The following is a 23,201-nucleotide window of genomic DNA, read 5'->3' as shown; positions in this document are numbered from 1 at the left end:
CACGGCAGATCTGAGGCAGTGCCAGGGCCAGATGCTGTGGGCCCAGGGCTGAGGTTCCTCTGGCTGGCCCTTCCCCCATTGGCCTGCCTGGCCCTTGGCTGTAAACACGGAGAGAACAAGTTCCGTTTCCCGGGAAATATTTATCTCGGGCCGTGTGGGGAGCGTGTGCGCTGGCCTCCACGTGTCCTTCCTGCAGGCTGGCCAGGGTAGGAGGCGAGGGGGCTTGGCAGCCGTCAGGGCCAGGAGGGAAGGGCATGCCCTGCAGCCCCGGCCTAGAGCCTGAATCTGAGTATTGGCTGAGGGAGAGGTGGAAGCTGATGAGAGAGAAACCTCTTTTCTCCGAATCCCACAAAATCTCCTCCCGCTCTCTCACGCTCCTGTCTTTAGCCCTGTCAGTCCTGTCTCCTTCCTGTTCCGGCCTTCAGGACTTTGCTCCTGTTTGGTGCACCACTCAGGTGTCTTTCCTTCCTCTTCCTCCATATTTTCTGGCCTCCAGCAGGTTTCCTCTGGGAAGGCTTCCCCAACTCTATAACCCTCGAACCCTTTGTCATCTGTCTTCTGCCTCCCCTTTTTCAGGGTTCCAGCAGCTTCAGACTGAGCCCCTAGGTCAGCATGTGACTGGTTGTGTCCAAAGCTGTTCAGTGTAGGCAGTTTCTTGCAGGCTGCCCAGGAGTACTGTCCTGGAAGGCACAAGCCTGGGCACCCCAGGAGTGGGGCAAGGCCCAGAGATTATCCCCTCTGCCCATCCCAGTGGAGTCGGCACAAGACCAGGCACACGGGGGATCCAAGTTGGTTGAATGAAGGAGGATGGAAAATCCCATGAGCCGAGTCAGAATCGGGGTGGGAAGGCAGAAGGACCCAGGGTTCCTGTGGGCTGGCTCCTGAGCTTAGGGTTGTGTATCCCCGACTGGGCCAGGCCCGACTGGGGCCCTGACAACAGGAAATCCTTGAAGGAACAAGCAGTGGCTGAGGACTCTGAGCACAACAACAGGAAACAGCCTTGACATGGGGCAGCAGCTCTGACGACTGTGCCCGGCAGGGTGGGGTGAAGGGGACTCGTGGGACCCAGGGTGATGCCAAGGGTGACACTGAGACACTGATTGTGGGACATTGGGCATTCTACTGTGTGTGCCTCTGAGCGATGACATGCGGTGCCAAATATGTGACTGCGGTCATGGGGATCTGTGTGGAGAGTGAATGAGTCACCAAGTTTGTGACACTGGATGTATGACACTCTGTGATACCAAGTATGTGGCATTGTGATACTTTGCCATATACATTGTGTGATGGTGATACTAAGTGTGTGACACTGCACACTGCCTGCTACCACATGTGTGACACTAAGGTGTATGGAGATTGTGACACCATGAGACTCAAAGACATAAACATGAGCAAAGACCTGGTGTAGTGGCTTAAGTCAGTAATCCCAGCACTTAGGGAGGCTGAAGCAAGAGGATTGCCTGAGCCCAGGGGTTCGAGACCAGCACCAGCAACTTGGTGAGACTACGTCTCTACAATAAATTTTAAAAATTAGCCAGGCATGGTGGCACGTGCCTGTAGTTTCCAGCTACTTGGAAGGCTGAGGAGGAAGGATCGCCTGAGCCCAGCAGTCGAGGCTGCGGTGGCCATGAGCTTGCCACTGCACTCCAGCCTGGGCGACAGAGTGAGACTGAGACTAAAAAAAAAAATGAGCAAATGACACTGTGCAATAACAGGTGTGGTCCTGAGTTTGTGGCTCAAGTGTCTGACACTGAATTGTGAAACTGAGGGTGTCCCAGGCATATGATATAGTGAGGCTGTGTGCAAACAAGAGTGTGACATGGAGTGACATCAAGTGCAAGTATGTGATGCCGCTTGACCCCAAGCCTGACATGAAATGTGAAGTGTGTGCAGACAACACTGTGTATAAGACTGATGTGGGAAGACACCAATGGGTTCAGATGGGGATGTCATGGATGAGGATGGTTTTGAAAGATTGCTTGGGCTGCAGAGTTTGAGAGGGACTGAGTTGGGGAGCACAGGGAAGAGGTAGGTGGAGCAATCGGAGATGATGGTCCCTGAGCTAAAGGAATGGCATAAGAGTTTGAGATACGGACAAATTTGGGGGATATTGGGAAGTAGAAATGACAGAACTTGCTGAAAATGAAAAGGTAAACAAGGGAAAAACTGGCAACAACTCCCAGTTTTCTGGCTTGAAAAACCAAGTGATGGATGGTGGAGATGTTTCTGAGATGGGAAGAGATTGAGGGAAGATCAGAGGAGGTGGGGCAGGGAGGCAAGGAGGTGGGAATCTGGAGATCTGTTTTGGACATGTTAAGTCAATCTTCCGTGTGAAGATGTGCAGTGGGCAGCAGGCCAGGCCGGGGATATATTTGGGAGTCAATGGGGGATATATTTGGGAGAGTCAGGCTGGGGATGTGTTTGGGAGTCAACAGTTAAGCTGGGATGACAGGATTTCCTTCTTTGTTGTGGCTGAATAATATTCCTTTGTATGTCTACTCACATTTTGCTTATCCATTCATCCACCAATGGATATTTGGGTCGCTTCCACATTCTAGCTTTAGTGAATGATGCTGCTATGAACATGAATGCACAAATATCTCTTCAAATTCCTGCTTCCAGGTCTTTTGGGTGTATATCCAGAAGTAGAGTTGCTGGGTCATATGAGATTCTATTTTTATTTTTTGAGGAACTGCCATGCTGTTTCTATAACATCTGTACCTTTTTACATTCCCACCGATAGTGTGCAAGGGTTTCAGTCTCCACATCCTTGCAAACACTTTTTGTTTTCTGGTTGTTTTTTTTTTTAATCATACCCATCCTGATGAGTGTGAGGTGATATCTCATTGTGGCTTTGATTTGCATTTCCCTAATGATTAGTGCTATTGAGTATCTTTTCATGTGCTTGTTGGCCATTTGTATATCTTCTTTGGAGTAATGTCTACTCAAGTCCCTTGTCCATTTCTAAAATTGGATCATTTGCTTTTTTGTTGTTGAACTGTATGAGTTTAAAAAAAAAAAATATTCTGGATATGAACTCCTTATCAGATAAAAGATTTGCAAATATTTTCTCCCATTTCATAGGTTGCTTTGCTGAAATATTTTAAAACAAATCCCAGACATGATGTCATTTCACCAAAGGTGGATTTTTTTTTTCTTAAGGCTAGGAGGTCCTGGTCGTTACTGAAATGTGACAGTGCAACACAGAGTCAGTGTGGAACTGTGTATCTGATGCTTTGGGGGGGTGACAAACTGACACAGTGGTTTTGGAAACATGGTGTGTGACACTGAGGATATGGGAGACCCTGAGTGAGGGTGACAGTGAGAGAGGACTGTGCCCTGTAAATTCAGTGATGTGGGGCACTGTGGACACTGAAATGATTGCATGTCACTGAGTATATGGCACCCGCCATGTGAAGGTGACAGTGATCTTGTTCCCTGGAGTGATGGGTGTGACACAGAGTGGGGTGCTCTGTGGGTGTGAGAGGGACTGAAGGTGTGCTGTGGGTGACAGGGATGATGTAATCCAAGTCAGATCAGCCTCACCCTCAGCTGCTGACCATCAGAGGGAGGATGGATATCATAGGGTAGATGAAGAGAAATATCCAATGGGGACAGAAAGGGTGTCTGGGTCCAGGTATGAGCTGGTGTGAGGCCTCCTCCCTTCTCTGAATACCCAGGAAGGCTTCCTGGAGGCAGGATGGGAGCACTTCAGCAGGATGCTTTGGTGCCAATTAAGAGCAGGGCCTGTGGTGTCGGGCAGCCCTGTCTAGGTGCTGACATTTAACGAGTCATTTTCTCTTCAACCTCAACTTCCTCAAGTGTAAAATGGGGCTGTTGGAAGATTACATGAAACAGTGCCTGAATGCAGGCAGTGCCTAGTGCCTGCTAAATGCTCCGTTGTCTCTCGGGAAGCAGCATATCCAGCTCTGCACCCTGGGCCCCTAGGTGACAGGAACACTAGTGGGAGCACAGTCAGGGTGTGCTAAGTAATGACATCCTCTTCTCTTACCCCCACAGCCCTCCTCTCACTCCCTCCCCCATCCCCACTCAGTGTTGTCAGTGTCACCCCTCTACTTGCTCCTATATTTTCCTCTCCCCGCTCCTGCCGTCCTCACCATGTCAGCCTCTAGCCCAGGCTCCTGCAGCCTCATTCAATTAGGCCAGTGCAATTTGCTCAAGAGAAAACCCCATAATTTGGTTAATCACACCAGTAGGGGATCTGGCCCTGGTGAGGAGGGTGGGATGGATAGGAGGTTCACCCAGCAGCTGAGGGCACTGGTCTTGAATGGCCTTACCCACTCCCGTGGGATCCTGTCAGGAGTCAACAGAGTCCAAAGCTTGGGACTCCCAAAGTCTAGCTACAAAGGCCTTGAAACAGGAGCCTGGGCTTCCCTGTGTCCCTCTCCCTGTCTCAATCTCCCTTTCTGTCAATGGAAGTGAGATTAAGGGGTCTCAGAGCCCTAGCTATCCTAGCTGGTCTCTTCATCCCAGCTCTGGGAAGTTCCCTCGTGGCTTCCACAGGGCCTTCTGGGCTTTGGGAAGGGAGGGCTCAAGGGTGGGGTCAAGAGGACAAAGCCCCAGTGGAAGTTGGGGGGGTGAGTGTCCTCAAAGCTTCATCTGAAATGTGTTCACTTCAGTTCCATAGTCAGAGACCCTCTAGTCCCAGGCTGCACACCCAGAGGCAGGGCAGGAAGAGAGTTGTCACCCGCGAGGCCACTGCCTCTTAGCCATGCAGACTGTACCTTGCACAGGGGCTCCAGTCGAGGTAGGGTGCGCTGACACCAAGCCCGCTCTCCCTCCCCAAGCCTTGCCCCTCAGGATGCATCTGCCCAGAGGGTCAGGGTCACTTTGTAACTTGCACAAAGGTGGTCCTGGTCTCCCACTGGGAGTCAGCTTAGGTGAGACTTGGATAGCTCCAGTGTCACTTCTCAGCAGCTCTGGGGGAAGGTGTCATTTAATAGATGGGGAAACAGAGCCTAGGAAGGTTTAAAGACTTGTCCAATGTATATGGTGTGTGACAGGGTAGAGAGCTATGCTCAGATCTGGGGGAGATAATGGAGGAGACCATAGAGGTGCCTGAGGAGGAGAATCAGACCCTTCAGATATTGACTCTCAGCCACACATTCATTCACTCATTTGGAGACAAGACCAGCCACTGGCACACTCACAGTCTTCCAACGGCCACTTCCTCACCGCACAGACCAGGCTCACATTGACAATGACAACCCGAGTCACACACGCATGGACACAGGCTGGGATGGCCACCCACATGTGCTGGCAGCCCGAGCACAGACATGAGCACGGGGTACTCACACGTGTCCACTCTCACGCAGTCTCCCCCGGAAGCAGAGACCTACATACTTTCATGCAGATGTTCTCCTGGGACCCAGGGAACATATTCTGCTGTGGTCACATGATGGCCCATAGGGACATGCCATTATGGATGACTAACGGGCAGCCCACACACATGCTTGGGGGGGCTCCGAAGCGGGAGCTCCCCACAAAAGAAGAGAAAAGGTCAGTGCTGATGAGTGCATCCAGAATTTTGCAATTGGAAAAGCCACACAAAAGCTATTTTCATTTTCATTTTCAAGATAAAATGTATTTTGAATTGCGTCTAGGGCTTGGTGTGAGGGCATCATCATCCTTCCAGGCCCTTGGGGCTCTCAAGGACCTGCAGAGATTCACAGGCACAACAGTCTCACCCGATATCCCCGCTCACATGTTTACTCAGCCGTGTGCGCGCGCGCACGTACTCACACTGGCTCCCGGATCCTCGGGATGTAAAGAGGGAGAGTAGGAGAAGTTCCAGAGACTCCGGATGTTTGTTCTCTGGCTTCCTGGGCCCTCCAAAGGCAAATAACTCTGGATGCCAGCCTGCCTGGGCGGCCTGGGTAGGGAGGTGGGCAGTGTGAGGGGCAGCCCTTGCTGACCAGGATACTACATCATGGTGTGGAGTGGCCAAGACCCGTGGCCAGTTCCCATGGGCTTGTAGGCTCACTGCCTCCCCTCGCTGGGACTTGGTCCTCAGAAAAGTGGAGGCAGGGAGGAGGAGAGACTGGATGCCCTTTCCCCCAGAGACTGAACTAGAAAGACAGAGAGGCTCAGGACCCTGGGTCCAGAAGAGAAAACCAAGGCTGGGGAGGGGATGTGAAGGGGGCCAAAAGACTCCAGGTCAGGATGGGGTATGGGCCCTCTGAGCCTGCCGTGTCTCCTGGCCAACTCTCCAGGAGGAGAGCTCTGCGCCTCAGTGCCCACATCTGCTCTGGCCCCCCCATGCCCCAGACCCTCGCTTGCTCCGCAGGGACGAGGAGGAGGGAGGGAGGAGAGCCCCAGGGATGTGTGGAGGACAAGACCAGGGGAGTGAGCTGGGGGCTTCAAGGAGGACAAGACCAGGGCTGGGCCTGGAAGGGCAGGAGAAGTAAAGAGAGGACACTCCAGGGCTAGAAATGCAGGAGCAGTGGCCCAGAGGTGGGGAAGGACAAAGGGGGTGGCTGGAATAGGGCTGGAGGGGTGGAAAGAGGCCCAAGTATGCGAGGTCTCTGCCTCTTGGCTCTCTGTGGGGGGAAGGACTGTGAGCCCTGCTCCAGGCTCTGCTAAGCACTTTGCAACAGCACCTAGCAGCCTAGGAGCTCGAGCCTATGATGAAGGGTCCCAGCAGCTGTGACAATCTTGTGAAGGGACAGATAGAAGCACAGTTACATTTACCAAAGCACTGCGGGTGAGTGAGAGGCGCTCAGAGAGACCCCTGCCCTGGGGGGCACAGAGGATGGGAGCCCAGAGGCAGGGGCATGCCTGAGATGAACCCTGCCCAGAAGATTCTTCACCCAGCCCGAGAAAGAAGTGCTATTTTTAGGAACAATAAAAGTGCTCACACATTCCTGCAGGGGCAGGAAGAGCAAAGGGGGGCCAGGAGTCAGCGCAGAAGGGGATGAACCCCAGGCCTCCCCCCAAATTTGGCTTTGTCTTCAGGAGCTTCTCCTCAGAGGCTTCCCTGACCAGCCCTGCTTCTCTAGTTCCCCATCCCCAGGGTTCCCTCCTGGCCCTTATGTCTGTCCCTGTGTCTCTGACATGGTCCTTGTTTCTGTCCCTGTCTCTCTCATACTTCCATTTCCCCCCTCCCCCCGGGATTTGGGGAACAGCTGGGACGGGCCGGGCTCTGACGATAGAGCCAAATACAGTCATAGGACAAAGCAGTGTGAGGCTGTGGGAGAGACGCACAACAGGGAAGAACAGCCAGCCAGAGAGGCAGACGTGGGGGAGCCCAGGGAGGCTGAGGGGCAGGGAGACAAGGCACCCAGGCAGTCAGGGAGAGCCCCAGGGCAGGTGTCCCTAAGCAGCCAGCCTCTCTGTGCCCTGCTCTCTGCCGTGTCCTGAAAAGACCAGCATGGCCAGGCCTGCCCACCCACCACTCCCGCCATCCCTGCCCACACGGCCCTTCCTCCCGCCTTCTGCAGACCTACCTAAGCCTAGGCCAGGCCAAGGTCACCCAGCATTTACTTCCCATTGTGGGCACAAGGGGGGACAAGAGACCCAGTCCCTGGCTTGGAGGAAGATACCTTGCCCCACCCCACATCTGAGAGGGGCTCAGTCCATATCCCAGCCAAAGCAGGACATTGGAGGGTCCCCAAAGACAAATAGTGGTTTGAAGGGTTGGGCTGGGCTGGGGTCTGGGTCTCCTGACTCATGGTGAGAGACTGGGCAAGTCCTTCTCTACCTCCTCTGGTCTTAGCCTGCCCCCATCAAGCAGGGGATTGGACTCCATGAGGCCTGGGCCCTGTATACTCTGATCCTGTAGGAATTCTCAAGAGGCCTCGGAGGGAGACAAGTGGGCACCCAGAAAGGCTTCCTGGAGGAAGTGACTTACTCATGAAAGAAAGTGACAGTGACAGTGCTTCTCTTGGGAAGAACCTCTTCCTGTCCCGTGGAGGTGCCAGAGCTCTCAGCACGAGGCAGCCTCAGCCCCCGGGCTCCTTCTCTAAGACAGTCATTTACCAGACTTGGAGGCTCTGAGAGGTCTCAGCCGTCTCCCCTCCCAGGGGCCAAGAGTCCACCCCTCTGCTCACTGATGGCCTGCAGCCATCATACTCCAATGGCTCTGGGCACCTACTTGGCCATTTTACAGTTCAGCAGATGCCTCCTGACACCTGTGAAGGGGACCCGGAGAGGAACAGGACACTGCCCTCTAAGAGCTCCCCAGGTGATGGGGAGCCAGATGGGAAAGAGTGGCCATGCACTGAAGCATGCCATGCTGTGATGGGGTGGGGGTTATGAGACCCCAGGTGGGAGGGTCAGATTTGCCTGCAGGGAGAGCAGCTACAAACTTTCCTTGTTGGAAAAATCGCTCACCCATTCATTCATTCATTCATCCAGTCATTCCTTTGGCCATCACTTCCTGAAGTATATCAACTCTCTTTTCTGACACTGGCCCAGTGGGCCATTTGGCACCTTCCTCTCCTGCTTGGGCCATCATGCCTTCCTCTGGGCTGCTGAATGTGCTTTGTCCAGCTCCTAACCCAGCATGAAGGCCATGCCAGGGGGAAGGCTGAGGAGGGTTCACAGACATTCAGGGTCTTGGAACACAGAGCTGGAGGCTGGCCACCTTATCAAGCCCCTTTTCTTTGGGCACGGACTCCCTGGCAGGATTCTAGCTTGCACACTCTTGGGGACAGGGAGCTCACCCCTCCTTCCTGCCCAGGCTCTCTCTGACTCATGGTGGCTGTCTTCTTTTGACTGCCCGCTGTTCCTAACTCTTCCTTGTGGGCCCAGGCCAGGGGATGGGAAGAGCTAGAGTGTCAGGCAACCAAGACGATTGGGATGGCATGGAGAGGAGTGCAGTGATGTGCTTGGGAGGAAGGCTATGGCGTCGAGGAGAATGAGGGCAACAGGGTGGGGAGCCGCTGTTGGTTCTGCCTGTAGCTGAGGCTGGTGACATGAGAGGTGCTGGAGAAGCCCTGAGCCTGTCTGGTCCCCTTTCGTCTGACATCGGTCGCACGGGGCCATCTTCTGCCTCCCACACTTACCTCTTGCCTCCCAACCACTACCCACTCTGGCTGTCCTTTTACTCCCTCCTTTCCTGACTCCTGGGCTGGAGACCGAGGGAATCCCAGTGAGTCAGGCCCTCAGAGGACAGCCTGTCCAGGCAATGCCCGCCTTACTTCCCTAGCTCCTTCCCTCTTCTCAGCCTTCACCCTCCCCAGACTTAGCCCGTGTTGGATCCCAGGGAGCCTGAGTCTATTGAGAGGGCATTTAGGAGGAGGTAGGAGCTAGGTAGCAGCTGGGACCGACTTGGAAAGGCTGAGAAGCCCGGGAGGAGCTGCTTTGGACGTTGGAAGGAGGAGCCAACAACAGTATGGTCAAGCTCAGCAGGGCAGGGCCACCCACGGGAGGCACCAGGACTAGGCTCAGGTGTATTCTACAGTGCACGTGTCTCCAGTGTGGCTCCGAGGCTGGAGACGCGGCCCTGTTGGAGTAACAACTGAAGCCGGAGTCTGCGAAGGGTTGAGGGGAGGCATGTGTGGGGTGGGGGGAGTAGGGGGAAGGGAAAAAGGGCGAAGTTGAGGCGGGAGGAGAGGAAGAGAAAGTCAGGGAAGAGGAAGGCTCCCGGTAGGCTGGTCCTAATTTAGGGCTGGGATCCTGAGCTGCAAGTGGCCCCGTGCCACCCCGCCGCCCACCTCACTCATTTTCCTCATCACTGCCTCTCCTCTCCTTTGGGGCCTGCCCGGGGGAGTCCCCTCATGTGGTAGAAGCAGTTAGAACTTGACATCAGAGGATGGCTGTTCTCACCTGAGCAAGGCCCCTCCCCACTGATCCTCCTCACCTATTGAGTGGGATGATCAAAGCAGGCACCTCCCGGCTCGTAGGAGGGTCACACCCTCCTAGAGTCAGCGGGTCTCAGGTGTGGGCCCCGGGCCAGCAGCATCAGCGTCATCTAGGAATGTTTGGAAATGCAAGTTCTTGGATCTCATCGCAGACATACTGTCTCAGAAACACTAGGGCTGGGGCCCAGAGACCTGTACTTCAAAATGCGGTGACCCTGGTGCACAACTAAAGTTTGAGAACCACAGGTGCATACCTCTAGCCACAAGAGGTGCGTCAGACAGGTTCCTTCCCCTCCCCAAAGCCAGATGCCCCACTCAGGCAGGGCACTGACACTGAGGCTGTTCTGTGACTTGGGTCTCTGTCCTGCCTCTTCCTTCGGACTTAGGTCTCCGAGCGTCCCCAAGTCTCTTTCCTCTACGCTCAGCTCAGCCTTACTTAGAGGACGTCTGGGACTGCCAGCTCTTAGCACTCACAGGCGGCTCCTCTCTGAGTATTCAAGGCGGCTCCTCAGGCAGGTGGCAGGCGTGGGCGGGTGGAGGGGGAGGAGAAGGAGCCGCCTTGTCCTGCTTCCTTGTCTCTGACTCTGCAGGCTAAGCATGCTGCGAGGGCTGAAGGAGTCACAGAGTAAGCTTGGGGTGCTGGGCTCAGGCTGAGGGCCAAGGCGTAGCCAAGGGGGCTTCTGGCCTGAGTCCATAGGAGACCTCTTTGGGGGGAGTTCTGCCAGTCACCCTAAGCGGCTGTGCTTGCAAGTGCCAGACTTACATGGACCCAGAGGTGGATACATTCTCCTTTGCCCTTGAAGGGCCCCGCTCTCTGGGAAGATAAGAGACTGTGTGTATTGCCTGCCGGAACAGGAGGCAGGAAGCAAGAGTGTAGATGGCATCTGCCCTGGCACCCCCGGTTTTCCCACCACAACCGCCTTCCCGGGTTCCCCATTCTGTGCATCTTGAGTCAGGTGCTTTCTCCTCAAGTTCTCAAGGTGACTATTTGGAGGTCTGGGGGAGGAGTGGGCAGGAGAGACAGGAGCAGGTGGGGGCAGGAAGTATGCAGGAGAGAGATGGGGAGTGGGAGGAGGAGCCATCCGCAAGGAAGAGAGGATGTGGAGGTGGGAAAAGACGTCAAGACTCCTAGCGAGGAGACAGGAGCGCAACCTGGGACAGGGGTGGACGTTGGCCGAGGGAGGTAGGGAGGGAGGCAGAGAGGCTCACAGGAGGTGGCATTTGCGCAAGCCCCTCCTCCAACCCAGAGGGAAGGAAGAGGGGCAGAGCGGGAGAGGAGCTCCGAGGTCCTGGTGGCTCTTGAAAGGTCCCCTCCCTTTAGAGGAGACACAAGGACCGGAGAGAAAGGAGGCCACAGAGGGGACCCAGCACAGGCCTCACAGGGGACCCAGCACAGTCCTCACAGAGAACCTAGCGCAGGCCTCACGGTGGACCTAGTACAGGCAGAGCTGGATGAATCGGTATGGGTGACCTGTCCCTGTAACACAGCCTGAGTCTTGGCAGGTGCTATTACCTCCTCGTAGGCCAGCGGGGGCACTGCGAGGTTTTGTTTCAGAGAAAGAAGTGTGGGGTCAGTGCCAGACAGTGGGGGGAGCAATAGGAGGACGTGTGGAGGTGGGCGAAGACATCGAGACTAGTGGAGAGGAGATAGGAGAGAAGCTAGTGGCAGTGACCTGACCCTTGGAAGGGCATCAGTCCCTGTGCTGGTGGCGCTGGAGGGGATAAGGTCAAAGTCTCTGATTTCACATAATCGTAGATTTTAAGGAGTTAGAAGTAATTTCGTGCAGACCTTTTCCTCTCTCCAGACGTATGTAGAAATATTGTTCTAGCCCAGAAATGCAGAGCCCCAACCCTGGCCTCTGAGGAGGTCTGACTCAGAACTGATCTCCTTTCTCATACCTGGGATGAATGAAAGACTAGTGTGTGGGAGTGGCGCTGTCTGTGGTGCTGACTGGTCCTACCTTGGACCACAAAACTGCAGGTAGGGAGCCAGAGAGAGCAGGAAGATCCTATGTGTCTCTATATCCCCACCATCTACCCATCCATCCATCCACCTACCCATTCATCCACCCACCATCCACTCAACCACCTATCCACCCATCCACCCATCCTCCCATCCATCTACCCATCCATCCACCCATCTACCCGTCCACCCATCACCCATCATCCATCTACCCACCCATCGACCCATCCATTCACCCACCTACCTATCTATCCACCATCCACCCTCCCTCCATCCATCTACTCACCCACTCACCTATCCATCCACCTATGTACTCACCATCCACCCCCTATCCATCCTTCTACCCACCCAACCCACCCACCCATCCATTCATCCACGCACTTACCCAAACATCCATTTATCCTCATTGAATTAAACCACAAAACCGTATAACTATATGCTGCAGAGCTAGAAATACCTACTTTTACTAACAAGGAAACAGGTTCAGAAGAGGAGAGGGTCCTGCTTAGGATCACAGAACTTCTATAGTCAATCTGGGACAGGACTGGAAGTCACTGCTGTTTCCTGCACACTACATATTCTCCCCTGGGGTCAGGGAAATTGTCTGGTTGTTATGCTGATATTTATATGATGTTTGTTTGAAAAAACTGTGAAGGCAGGAAATGTGACCTCCTTTACCCCATCCTGAACCTGGTCTGTGTGCGTTTGCACATGCATGTGTGCGTTTGCACATGCATGTGCACTGGATCTATGATTGCATTTTTATCTATGTGTGTTTGTGTGAGGGTGTACACATATATGTATGGGCAGAGGTGTGTGTGTGGCAATGTGTATTTGTGTGGCACGTATAGGTGGGCATGTGAGCAGGGATGGCTGTCTGTATTTTTCCTTTTCACTTCCTTTTATGATCCGATCCCTGACTTGAGCCTGGCTCCCCATTTGTGCCTCCAATTCAGACATCTCCCCACGTCCCCCTCTCAGCTGTTCCCCACTGAGTCTCTCCTTCCTTTGCTGAAGCAGCCACTCTATCCTCAGAACCCACACACCATGGGCTTTGGAATTGGAGTTGTTTCCTTCCCTGAGTTGGTACAATGGAGGTGAGGTTGCCATGAGATCTGGGGAAGATTCACAGAGGAGGTGGCATTTGTACAAGCCTTGAAGGCCCCCTTGAGTATCTGAAGTGGCCCTTCCCAGCTGCAGTTCCCACACCCAGCACCCCCTACTCCTGGGGCAGGCTGAGCAGGCCAGGAAGTAGAGAGACAGAGGATGCCAGCCCAGAGCCTTGGGTCTCATCGGCCTGTCTACATCCAGCCCACTCTGGCATGGATGTGAAACCCCCTCCCTACTCCTGCTCCAACTCCCTCCACTGCCATTATCCTGCCCTTGGCCTGAAAAGTCCCAGAAAACTGATCAGTCAGAACAAAGGCCAGGCAGGCACCCACCAATTCCAGAAAAGGACAGTCCAGGGCATCCCCCAGTCAAAGCAAAGGGCAGGTTGAAGAGTCCACCAATCCGAGCAAAGGACAGCCTGTTCTTTCTAAGCCCCCTAGGGTGGGAGCGGGGGTCGGGTGCTGAGTAGGAACCAGACATGGGCTAGAAATCCAGAGTTTGGGTCCTGGATGGCTCTGTCATAACTGGCTGGCTGACCACAGGTGGGTCATTGCTTCTCTCTGAACCTCAGTTTCCTCATCTGCCAAATGGGGACACTTAGCTGTCTGAAGCCTTTAATTTGAGGAATTTCTCCGCTGCATCAGTCTCACTGTATCACCTGGGTCCTTCCTCCTTAACTTCACTGCACACACATCAGACTCCACTGAGGACAGGGTGAGGGGTCAGCTGGTCGACCCCCCACCTCCAGGAAGGAATAGACCAATACCACCTTGTGCACCCTGCCCTTGGGGCCCCAGTCTGGGAAGCCTGGGTCTGGCAGACTTTATTTGGGGATGATTTGGAGCACCAGCTCTTTCTTCCCTTTTCAGTCTTCAGACTTGACCTTGGAAGGCCACAGTAGCCTACATGTGTACTGTGTGTGCTGCAGTCCGTTGAGCCCTTACCCTGTGAATCCATAGGAGGTAGCTGTTCTGGTGAGAGCGTGTGTGTGTGTGTGTGTGTGTGTGTGTATGCCTGGAGGGTGTCTGTGAGGATGTGGGGGTCTATGGCTGTGTGGTGCTGAGGACACATGAACTGTGCTGAGGAGTGCTAGGGGATGGTCAGAGAACCACACCTTCCAATTTGGGGATTGTGCTGTCTGGAACCGTTGCTTCCAATGACCAAGGGTGGGCGTCTCCCCATGGCCAAGATGTGTCTTCATCCTTGAACAATGGGAGGGGTCACAGGGAGGCTGGGAGTTGGGAAAGCAATGCCAATGGGCATTTGGGGAGGGAGTCCACTGTTGCCCCCCTCCTCCTAGGAACACAGAATTGGGTGGGAGTAGAGGAGGGAACTGCAGCCAAGAAGACCCAAGAGTGAAGTTTGGAGCTGACGCCCAGATCTCAGGTTTCATCTAGATCCCAGTGGAGAACTCCACTCTGCAGCCTTTCTGACAAATGGACATCCAGCCCATTCTTGCACATGCTTGGGGATGGGGAGCTCACTTCCTCCTTTTCTCCTGTGTAGCATGGCTCTGCTTAGAAGAAGGTCCTTTGTCCCACTGGCCCAAGGCCAGCCTCCTGTGAAATCCTATGGGCTCCCAGGCTGTCCATGGGGCCACAGAATTCAGTCCTCCCACCTGAGAGGCTCAGAGATTTGAATTAGACTGATAACCATGTATGCTCTGCTTTTGATGAACCATCCCTAGGCTATCCTGTCTTACTCACATGCAGGACTTGGTTTCCAGTTCCCTCTGTACATGAGTCACCTCCTCTGAATGAGTCTTGTCCTGAGACGCAATGAACTGGGCATGATCTAACCCAACTATAGAAGTGGAGGAACTGTCATCTTCTCTATTTGGGTTGACATATTTCTATTATTATGGCCTGCAGTTTCAGCATTTCTATTCCTTACCAGCCATTCTTGTACTGTGGGCTCATGCTGAGCTTGTGGTCTGCTAAGACCCTCAACTTCATATCATTTTCAAATGAATGAGGGCTGAACCATGTCTTCTTCATCTTCTAGTTAATCACTTTGCTTTCTGAACACAGACCCAGACATCCACAGGGAAGACATGTGAAAGGACTTAAGGACTTCCAAGGGCTGTGGGGAGGGCACGGCTGGTGGAATGGTGTGAGTCACGATCCTGCCTTGGCCCTGAATCCCCTGTTCCGTTACCTTTCTCTTTGATCCCTGTGGCTCTGGCCAAGTTAATAGAGCGAGAAGCAGGGACTTTTGTTTTCTCCGTTCTGGCTCTGCAAGGACGAGGCCTGTTCCAGGGATGGGAAGCTGTAAGCAGTCAAGGCTGGCTTCTCTTTCCCCTCCCGGGGCTGCAGGGGTGGCCCTACTACTCTCCCACATTATGGGCCATGCACCCCTTGAACCCTGGCTGCTCTCAACACGGTCCTTCACTAGGCTGGAAACTGAGCCTGGGTGAGCCTGGGTGAGGCCACCTCCCTTCTGGGGAAAGTGAGTGGGACCCAGCTTCGGACAACATTCGCTGAGTACCTGGTCTGTGCTGGACGCTCCGGGGGCACTTCCAGTGTGCCATCTCATTTTTATTTTCATTTTTTAGGGCTCACTTTCCTTTTGTCTTCATGTTAGCTTTAAGGGGCAATAGCCACAGTTGCCCCAATTTACAGCTAGGAGGCTGAGGCTCAGTGACTCAACCAAGACACCCAGTCTTAGTGGAGGTAGGGTTCAAATTTTTTTTTTTGTTTGTTTGCTTGCTTTGTTTTGATGTGGAGGCTTGTGCTTTCCCTACTATGCCAAAGTTGTTGTAGACTGAAGGACAAGTGACCTGGGGTCCAGTCCAGGCTTAACCTCTTGACTCACTGTGAGGCCTTGCTAAGTCCCTGGTCTGTCTCTGAGGCTCAATTTCCTCATCGGTAAGATGCAGGGACTTGGATGTTATATGGACTTAAGACGTAGATTGTTTGATTTTGTTTGATTGTTTGATTTTGAGATTCTAAGATCCTGGGATGCAAGTGTCTGAGAGGCTCAGGCTTGATCTAAACTGGTGACGCGGGCAGTGGAGGGGTTGTGCTCACAGCACTCTGAGTGGCCGGGGCTGCCCTGTCCTGTCTGGCAAAGCCCCTCACTGCCCTCTCCTTTCTTGCAGGATGCCTTGCTGAGCCTGGGCTCTGTCATCGACATTGCAGGCCTGCAACAGGCTGTCAAGGAGGCCCTGTCAGCTGTGCTCCCCAAAGTGGTAGGTGACCGCCTTTGCCCCACATTTTCCACCCCACCCCCAACCTTTGACCAACTTCGAGCTGTATCTCACCCAGGGTCAAAGAGTGAGGAAGAGGCAGGATCCCTGCTCAGAGGACTCTCACTGAGGGCATGAAAAGTCTGGATGAGTGTTCTGAGAGGGCTTCCTGGAGGAGGAGACCTGAAGCTAGGCTCCAAAGAATAAACTTGCATAGGAATCCTGCAATATCTTAGCCAGAACGGACCGTAAAGGTTAATTAGAAAAACTGTGTCTCAAATAATGGAAAGGATTCACCTAGGATAACAGTTAGGACATGGTGGAGTCAGATGGGTTTTGGAATATGTGCAGCAGAAGAGGTTGAGGGCAGACCTGTGAAAGGACTTCCTGGAAACCAGATCTGGAAGGTGCTAGAATAGGGCTCATCCTTGATGAATTGGGTTAAAGCGCCTTGCCTGGAGGCAGGAGGCTGAAAAAATGGCCTCTAGAGGCCTTTCAGCTTCTCTCTGTCCCATCTCAACACCATGGATGGGTTACAGGTTTGGGGTAGGTTGAGGGTGATGATCATCGTTGCCTGAGCCCAGAGTGTCTTCTTGGGGGAATTGTGCCCCTCTTCAGCTGCCCCAAGCCACTTTACAACGTGGCTTTAATGGCCACTGTCATCCTTAGGCAGGAGAGTGGGTAAACCAACTCTCAAGGTCCAAAGCAGCAGGGGTCAGTTGTATCAGACAGAGGGAAGCTGGGGCTTTTGGAAGGGGATCGGGTATACTCTCAGGGCACGGAAGACTTCCTGTAGGAGGAGATGCCCAGACTGAGTCCTGATGGCCTTTGATGTCCTCTTCCCTACTCCAGCCAAGGGCGGGTTCTGCTCCAGGAAATACGACCAACTCAGAATGTGACCTTCCCACCCCGCCAGAGCTCATTGTCCCTGAATCTGCTTGATGGATGAACCACCAGAGGCCCAGAGAAGGAGGGCACTTCCCCCAAGGTCACACAGCATGACAGGGACAAATGGGACTTGGCACCAAAGCCCTCCTCTTCCCTCGCCTCAGCTCTGCCTTCCCAAAACCTCCTAGAAGTTTAGAGCCCAGGAGGAGGGCTAATGAGTGAGCTTTATTGAGTGTGAAATTGGTAGGAAGTGGGTGGTGTGTTGGCGCCCAAAAATAAATCGTCCTGGAGAGGGATGAGGCAACATCTGGCCTGGGGTGGAGGCACATCTGGAAAGGGAGGGTAGGGGAAGCTGGCAAGTCAGTTTCCACAGGGCGGCCCTGAGTGCCTCTGTGGCCACGGAGGCTGCCGTGGGGGCAGGAAGGAGGATGCAGCGGGCTCTGTGTTCCCAGGCAGGGTACCCTCGTGGCTGTGCCAGTGTAGATGCACTGCACTGAATTATTGTCTCCCCAGAGCTGGGGGTTGGGCTGCCAGCTGTGGTCAAGTTTCCTGGGACAGTGGGAGCTGTCCCCCGGGCCACCCGAGAGACCTGTATGAGCCAGGGAAGCCCCGACTCAACTCTCGGGAGCCCTGGCTTGAGTGCGTGGAGGGGCTCAGCACTCTGAGAGGCAAGGGAGCTGAGGTCTGGGAGGGGTGCAGAGATGGGGAGGGGTCCCCCACCCTCAGGGAGGAGAGCTGCTGGCACCTGGCTTCCTCATCAGCACCCATTGTGGCAGGCAGCCCCGAATGCAGATGGTGCTGATGTGTCTGAAACGGCTCCCTCCTTCTCTCCAATAAACCCAGCTAATTTTAACCCAGAGGGCTGAGAGTGAGGGGGCGGGAGATGCACGGACATTCAGAAATGAAGGGAGGATCTGTTCCCCTCTGCTCCACGGATTACCCACCTCTATCTCTGCCTGGGCAGGGCTTTGGGTGTGTCCCTGGGTGGTCTCTTAACTTCTTTGGGCCAGATACCTGGGGGCCCTCCCAGGCTGCTTGAAGAATGGGATGACAAGGAGGCTGAATATGGCTGAGGAGTGGGTGGCCTCTTTCCCCCAGAATTCTTTATCTCTGAATTCCTCGCCTGTCGACTCCAATGGGAGCTCCAACCCAGACAAGAGGGTGTGTGCCCCCTCACCTCCTTCAGGCCCTAACAAATAGTGGGTGGGGCATCTCAGGGTTGTGGGGGTGGATTGGGTAGGGGCGGGGGCTGACTGGGGACAGCCAAGGGCAACAGGAGTGGCTGACAGGATTGTGGACTCTCAGAGTCAGGGCAGGCTACTGCTTCTGCTGAGAAGGATTCCACACTTCCTGAGGGTGGGCCTTCAACCGTAGCTCCACTGTCACCTCCTCCTGAAGCCCTCCAGGATACCCTCAGCAGGGAGGAGAGCTCTCCTGCACTCTCCCACAGATAAAACAGTAGAGCAAGGCTGTGCTGAATGGGGTTTGGTTAGGGATTCCCAAGGGTCCCAAGTTCTGCTGGTGGAGAATGTGGATTTTTTGCCTGCAGGTCAGTGAGGGCAACTACTTCTGTCAAGATGTGGCCTGGGTGAACTGAAGCCCTAGACTGCTCTGGGCTCCTGGGGAGGGAGAATTAAAGAGCCAAAGACTTGACAAGCCTCGAGCAAGAGCTTTGATCTCACTCTGGGGAGTGATTGGTCCAAAATACAGATAAATCTGCTAATGTCTGTCTCTCCGGCTAACACGAGCAGTCCCTCCTCTGGCTTATTTGCGGGGTGCTTCCTGCTCCATCCCGCTTGCCTGGAGCTCATCCCGCTATAAATGTTTCATGCTCTTCACACCTCCGGACCTACCTGCATACCTGTTACTAGGCCCAGGAGTTCATTCTGTACCCGCCCACTCTCTGAATGTGTCTAAGTCCCTCTCAGCGTAAAGGGCACTTCCTCCAGGAAGCCTCCCTGGCCCCAGTGAGGATGGTTGCAGTGCTCTGCTCTGTGCCTCCCCTGCTGGGGTCACGGGTATGTGGTTTCTTGTAGAGTGCTTTTTGGGGCATTCTGAGCTGCTCCCCTACACAGTTATCTTTTTCAGGCTTGAGGATGGAGCCAGGCAGGGATGATTTTTCTGTACCTTCAGCCCTTCTGATTCTTTCCCAGGACCTTGGACTTGGGGCGATAGGTGAAGAAAGTTGCAGGTTCACGGACCAGCGCCTGCCCAGAATCTCCAACTGTTCCATTCATACGGCTGTTGTGCCACCCCAGCTGCATGTTACAATCATCTGGGGAGCAAAAGCAAACCAACTGCCAACCAACCAAACACAAATGCCAGCGCTCTGCTCCCTGTGGATGAGCAGCTGGGAGGGCCTCTCTGTGGGGTCTCATGAGTGCCTTCCATCCTAGGAGACTGTCTACACCTACTTGCTGGACAGGGAGTCCCGGCTGGTGTGTGAGGACCCCCCACATGAGCTGCCCCAGGAGGGGAAAATCCGGTGAGTCATCCTCTCTCCTCCCCACTACCCTCTTGCATGACCAAGATTTCTCAGGGTTGAGGAACCTTCCAAGGTCAGCGGGTCTGATCCTCCCCCTCTAGCCTTGACCCCAGACAGTGTTCTAAGTGGAGTTCCTTGTCCAGGTCACTGACCCCAGCATGGATGGGCAGAAGCAATGTCTTCTCTCTGTTGGGGAAATGGAAGGGCATAGGGAATGTGCCAGCTGTGGGGTTTTCTCCTCGTGGAGTTCTCCTAAATGCTGCACCACTGGAACTATGGTGTCAATCACTTAGAATCCCAGCATGCTGTGGGAACTACCTGTGTAGCTGGGCTTGCAATCCTAGACTGCTGGGCCTGCAGGAACTCGTGGTGTCAAGCCTCTGTGTCTGAGAACAGGGAGATCCTGCTGAGGGTTCTGGAGCTCCACTATCTGGGTTCAAATCCCAGTTCCTTGTTTACTAGCTGTGTAACCTTGGGCAAATGACACAACCTACCCACACCTTGGTTTTCTTGTTTGTGAAATGGTAATAATAGTACTTACCTTATAGATTTGTTGGGAGGATCAACTGCTTTGGACACATGGAAAGCATTTCAGACAGGCTGATCCCTGATGGGGGGTACCTGCTGGCAATGACCATCGTGAAAGAATGTTGGGGTTATGGACTTTAGGATAATGGGATCAGTGCACTGTGATCCCCTGATACCTAAACCCACTGAATTCAGCTGTCTCGTTTACAGTTGGGTGAATGTCATAAGACATGCCCAAGGCCACATGCCAGGTATGAGGCAGAGCCAGGCCTGGGACATGGGTCTCCTGGCTCCTGGACATTCAGGGGACAGTGAAGGGAAATAGACTTTGTCAGATGAAAAGGTGTTGAGGGCTGGTGGGGAGAAGGCAGGCTCCAGGGGGCATGGCCATTGCCTGCTGAGTACTGATGCAGGGTTGTGGGGCCCAGGGAGCACTGGGAGGGGAAGTGAGGGCAGAGAAGTTGCTGGTGGAGGTGTTCCCAGAAGGCAGCACCCCACCCCTGTGACAAGGGCTTTTCCAGCAGGCTGAGTGGTCCAGGGATGTGGTCCTTTTGGGTAGTGGCTGAGCCTGATAAATCACTCCTCTTTCACAGGCCACGGAAAGAATTCCTTTTTGGAGATGTTGAACTTGTGGTCCCAAGGCTCCTGCTGGCACTTGGAAGCCTGGGTTCTAGGTTTTCGGCCTCTCTCAGCCCTTCCCCCTCCAATAGCCTCTCCGATAGCCCTGGGCCTTCCCACCTTCTGATCCTTCATGAATTCCTTTCAGCTTCTCCTAACAATGTCTCCCCTCAAGAACCTTGTGAGCAAAGCCACTGACCACTCCTCTCTGGCTTATCATATAAGATGATGGGACACAGCTGGAAGGTCTTTGGAATCCTAAAGGGGAAAAAAAGTGGTAATGTCCCCTTTTCTCCTCTGAGCCAGCATTCCCCACCCCAATTCTAAAACTTTGCTTAATAAGAGCTTAGCTCCTCCAGGAAGGCTCCTTGAAGCAGCCTGGAAGCCTTCCTGGGAGGGAGCCAGGTTATCAGGTCCAGGAAGCAGAGGGAGCATCCCACATGGCTTGCATTGCCCCTTCTGACCCGTGAGTGTTCCCTCCACTCTCTGCTGCATGGCAGAGTGGGAGGGTGTCTGCGGGTCAGGCATCTTTGAGGGACCCAGGTCCTCCATATCAGCAGCCCTTTCAGCATCCTCCCCCAGCCACTGCAGACTCAGCAAGGCCTTTGGAAAAGGTACCCCCAAAAAGCAATTAAAAGTGAATGCTCAAATGCAATTAACCCAGAGCTCAGTGGAGATGGCGCCTGCTGGGAGACAGGGGTCAGAGATTTCAGAAGGCTGAGTAGGGCTAGGGGATGAGGGGGGCAAGGCAGGTGAGGGGGACAGGGACCTCCCAGGAGACCCAGAGATCAATGTCCATCAAGCCAGCAAGGCCTGAGGGTGAAGGTTTAGTCCCAGCGCTCCCTCTGGTGTCTGCGCTCTGCCTGCCCACCTTGGTGTCTCGTGTCCAGTGGGGCACCTGCCTTCACAGTTAGGCCTGAAAGGCCTCAGGGCTGGCTGGGCCCTACTCCTAGGAGCTCCAGGCAGGGTGAGGGCTTGAGACCTAGGCATGTGGAACAGAGAAGAGCACTGGATGGGAGTCAGACAGGCCCGGATTCTAGCCTGGCCCTGTTCCTGCCTCACTGTGCCCTTCCTCAAGGGGAGGGCCTGTTAGATAAATGAGCTAATAAGTGCCAAGTGCCCCGCACACAGTAGGAGCTCAGCGATTGCTAGGTGCATTCCCAAGTTTCAATGAATGCTTAACTTTGGGTGACCTTGAGATAATTACTTCCCTTCTGGCCTCAATCCCTTTTTCAGTGAAATGGGCAGGGTTGGGTATGGGGTTCTTCCAGTGGTGATCTCTGTGACTCTAGTCCCATCAGGAGGTGGAGGTACCTGTCTGCAGGCTGATGTGGAGCCTGAGGGGGGTGGGGAGTACTCTTCCAGGAAACCCTGGACGCTGGCAGGGCTGGCAAACAGCAGCAGGTGTGACGTGGAGGCTGGACCATAAAGATAGGTAAAACGCCAGGAGAAGAGGCAGAGAATGGGCTCAGGGTGATGCCGGGGAGAAGAAGGGTGGAGATGGGTCAAGGCAGGAGCAAGGAGGCCCCCACCAGCTCCCCAGACCCACCTACCCTGCCCCCAATCCCTGTGCAGGCTCTTGGGTGCCCAGTTTCACGCTCCAGTGTGTTCTGGCTTCCCTGCCTCCTTGTGCTTGCTCAAGCTGCTTGCTCCACCTCCATCTCAGCCGATCCCATTGACTGATCTTCCATGGTCTGTCCAGTAGCCCTCTCCGGGGGAGCCTGCCCCACAATTCCCTGGCACTGAGGAGGTTTCTAGTTTCAGAACCAGGATCTGGGCCACAGCGGCCTCCCCCAGGGGTAGATCTGTCCACAAGAAGAACCCTGGGCAGAAAGGGGAGACCTGAGACCCGGGGCAACGTGGCTGCATCCACGATCCCAGGCACTCTCTGGGCCCGCCTGCCCTTGTGTGAGATGACAAGGTTGGACTTCAGATGTCAAGGGCTGTTGAGGTTCTGAATTCTGAGGGCTGCAGAAGGAACTCAGGGCTGGAGAGGAGAGGCTAGGAGGCTGCCTTGGCTGCCGTCTTCCTGGAAGGCTTCCCTTCCCTCTTGTTGGTGCCCTCACCCCCATCTCCCAGCCTATTTCAGTCCCGGCCCTGCCACCTTCCTCACTTACTGTCTCCTGCCATCGTAAAGCCTCTGATTACCTGCCGCTGAGTGCAGAGAAAATCTCAGGCCTTTCAGCTGCAACTGAGGCACCATCTCTACCCGCCCACTGCCATCTAGGGGTCCCAGGGACCAACCTCGAGAGAAATGTCTTCCTCACAGTTCCTCAGCGGTGGTCTCCTTCCACTACAAATCTGACTGTCCCTCAGATTCGTCTCTGAGGACATAGGGAATAGTGTGTTTCCACTTCCGGATTCTCCTATTCTAGGGGAAGGGAGGGTGAAGAGGGTCCAGGTTCTGACCTGGATCATCATTTGTGTCTGAGAGAAATGAAAGGCCAGAGAGGGACTGAGGTTCAGTGAGAAAAGAGGGGCTTAGTGAGGGGGTGAGTGTTCAATAGGGGAGGGCGGCTCAGTGAAGGACTGAGGGTTCCGTGAGGGAATGGGGGCTCAGTGAGAGTGGGGATTCAGTGGGAGGATGAAGTCTCGGGG

At 54.3% G+C, this 23,201-nt stretch overlaps 1 protein-coding gene across 3 annotated transcripts in view; it reads left to right on the top strand.

The window, feature by feature from the left end:
- PDE2A (phosphodiesterase 2A) overlaps window positions 1-23,201 on the top strand; it is a 94,084-nt gene that overhangs the window by 46,974 nt on the left and 23,909 nt on the right. For all 3 annotated transcript variants that reach the window (XM_021718583.1, XM_021718582.1, XM_021718584.1), the window contains 2 exons: window positions 15,998-16,087; window positions 19,369-19,457. In XM_021718583.1, coding sequence (XP_021574258.1) covers window positions 15,998-16,087; window positions 19,369-19,457 — 179 coding nt within the window. The remainder of the gene's footprint in view (window positions 1-15,997; window positions 16,088-19,368; window positions 19,458-23,201) is intronic.

This window comes from Carlito syrichta, unplaced genomic scaffold (genome assembly GCF_000164805.1).
Source record: "Carlito syrichta isolate Samal-C Ts95f unplaced genomic scaffold, Tarsius_syrichta-2.0.1 Scaffold312747, whole genome shotgun sequence".
NCBI classification, from domain to species: Eukaryota; Metazoa; Chordata; class Mammalia; order Primates; family Tarsiidae; genus Carlito; species Carlito syrichta.
The sequence above is the reverse complement of the archived record's forward strand: the minus strand, read 5'-3'. Positions and strand labels throughout refer to the sequence as shown.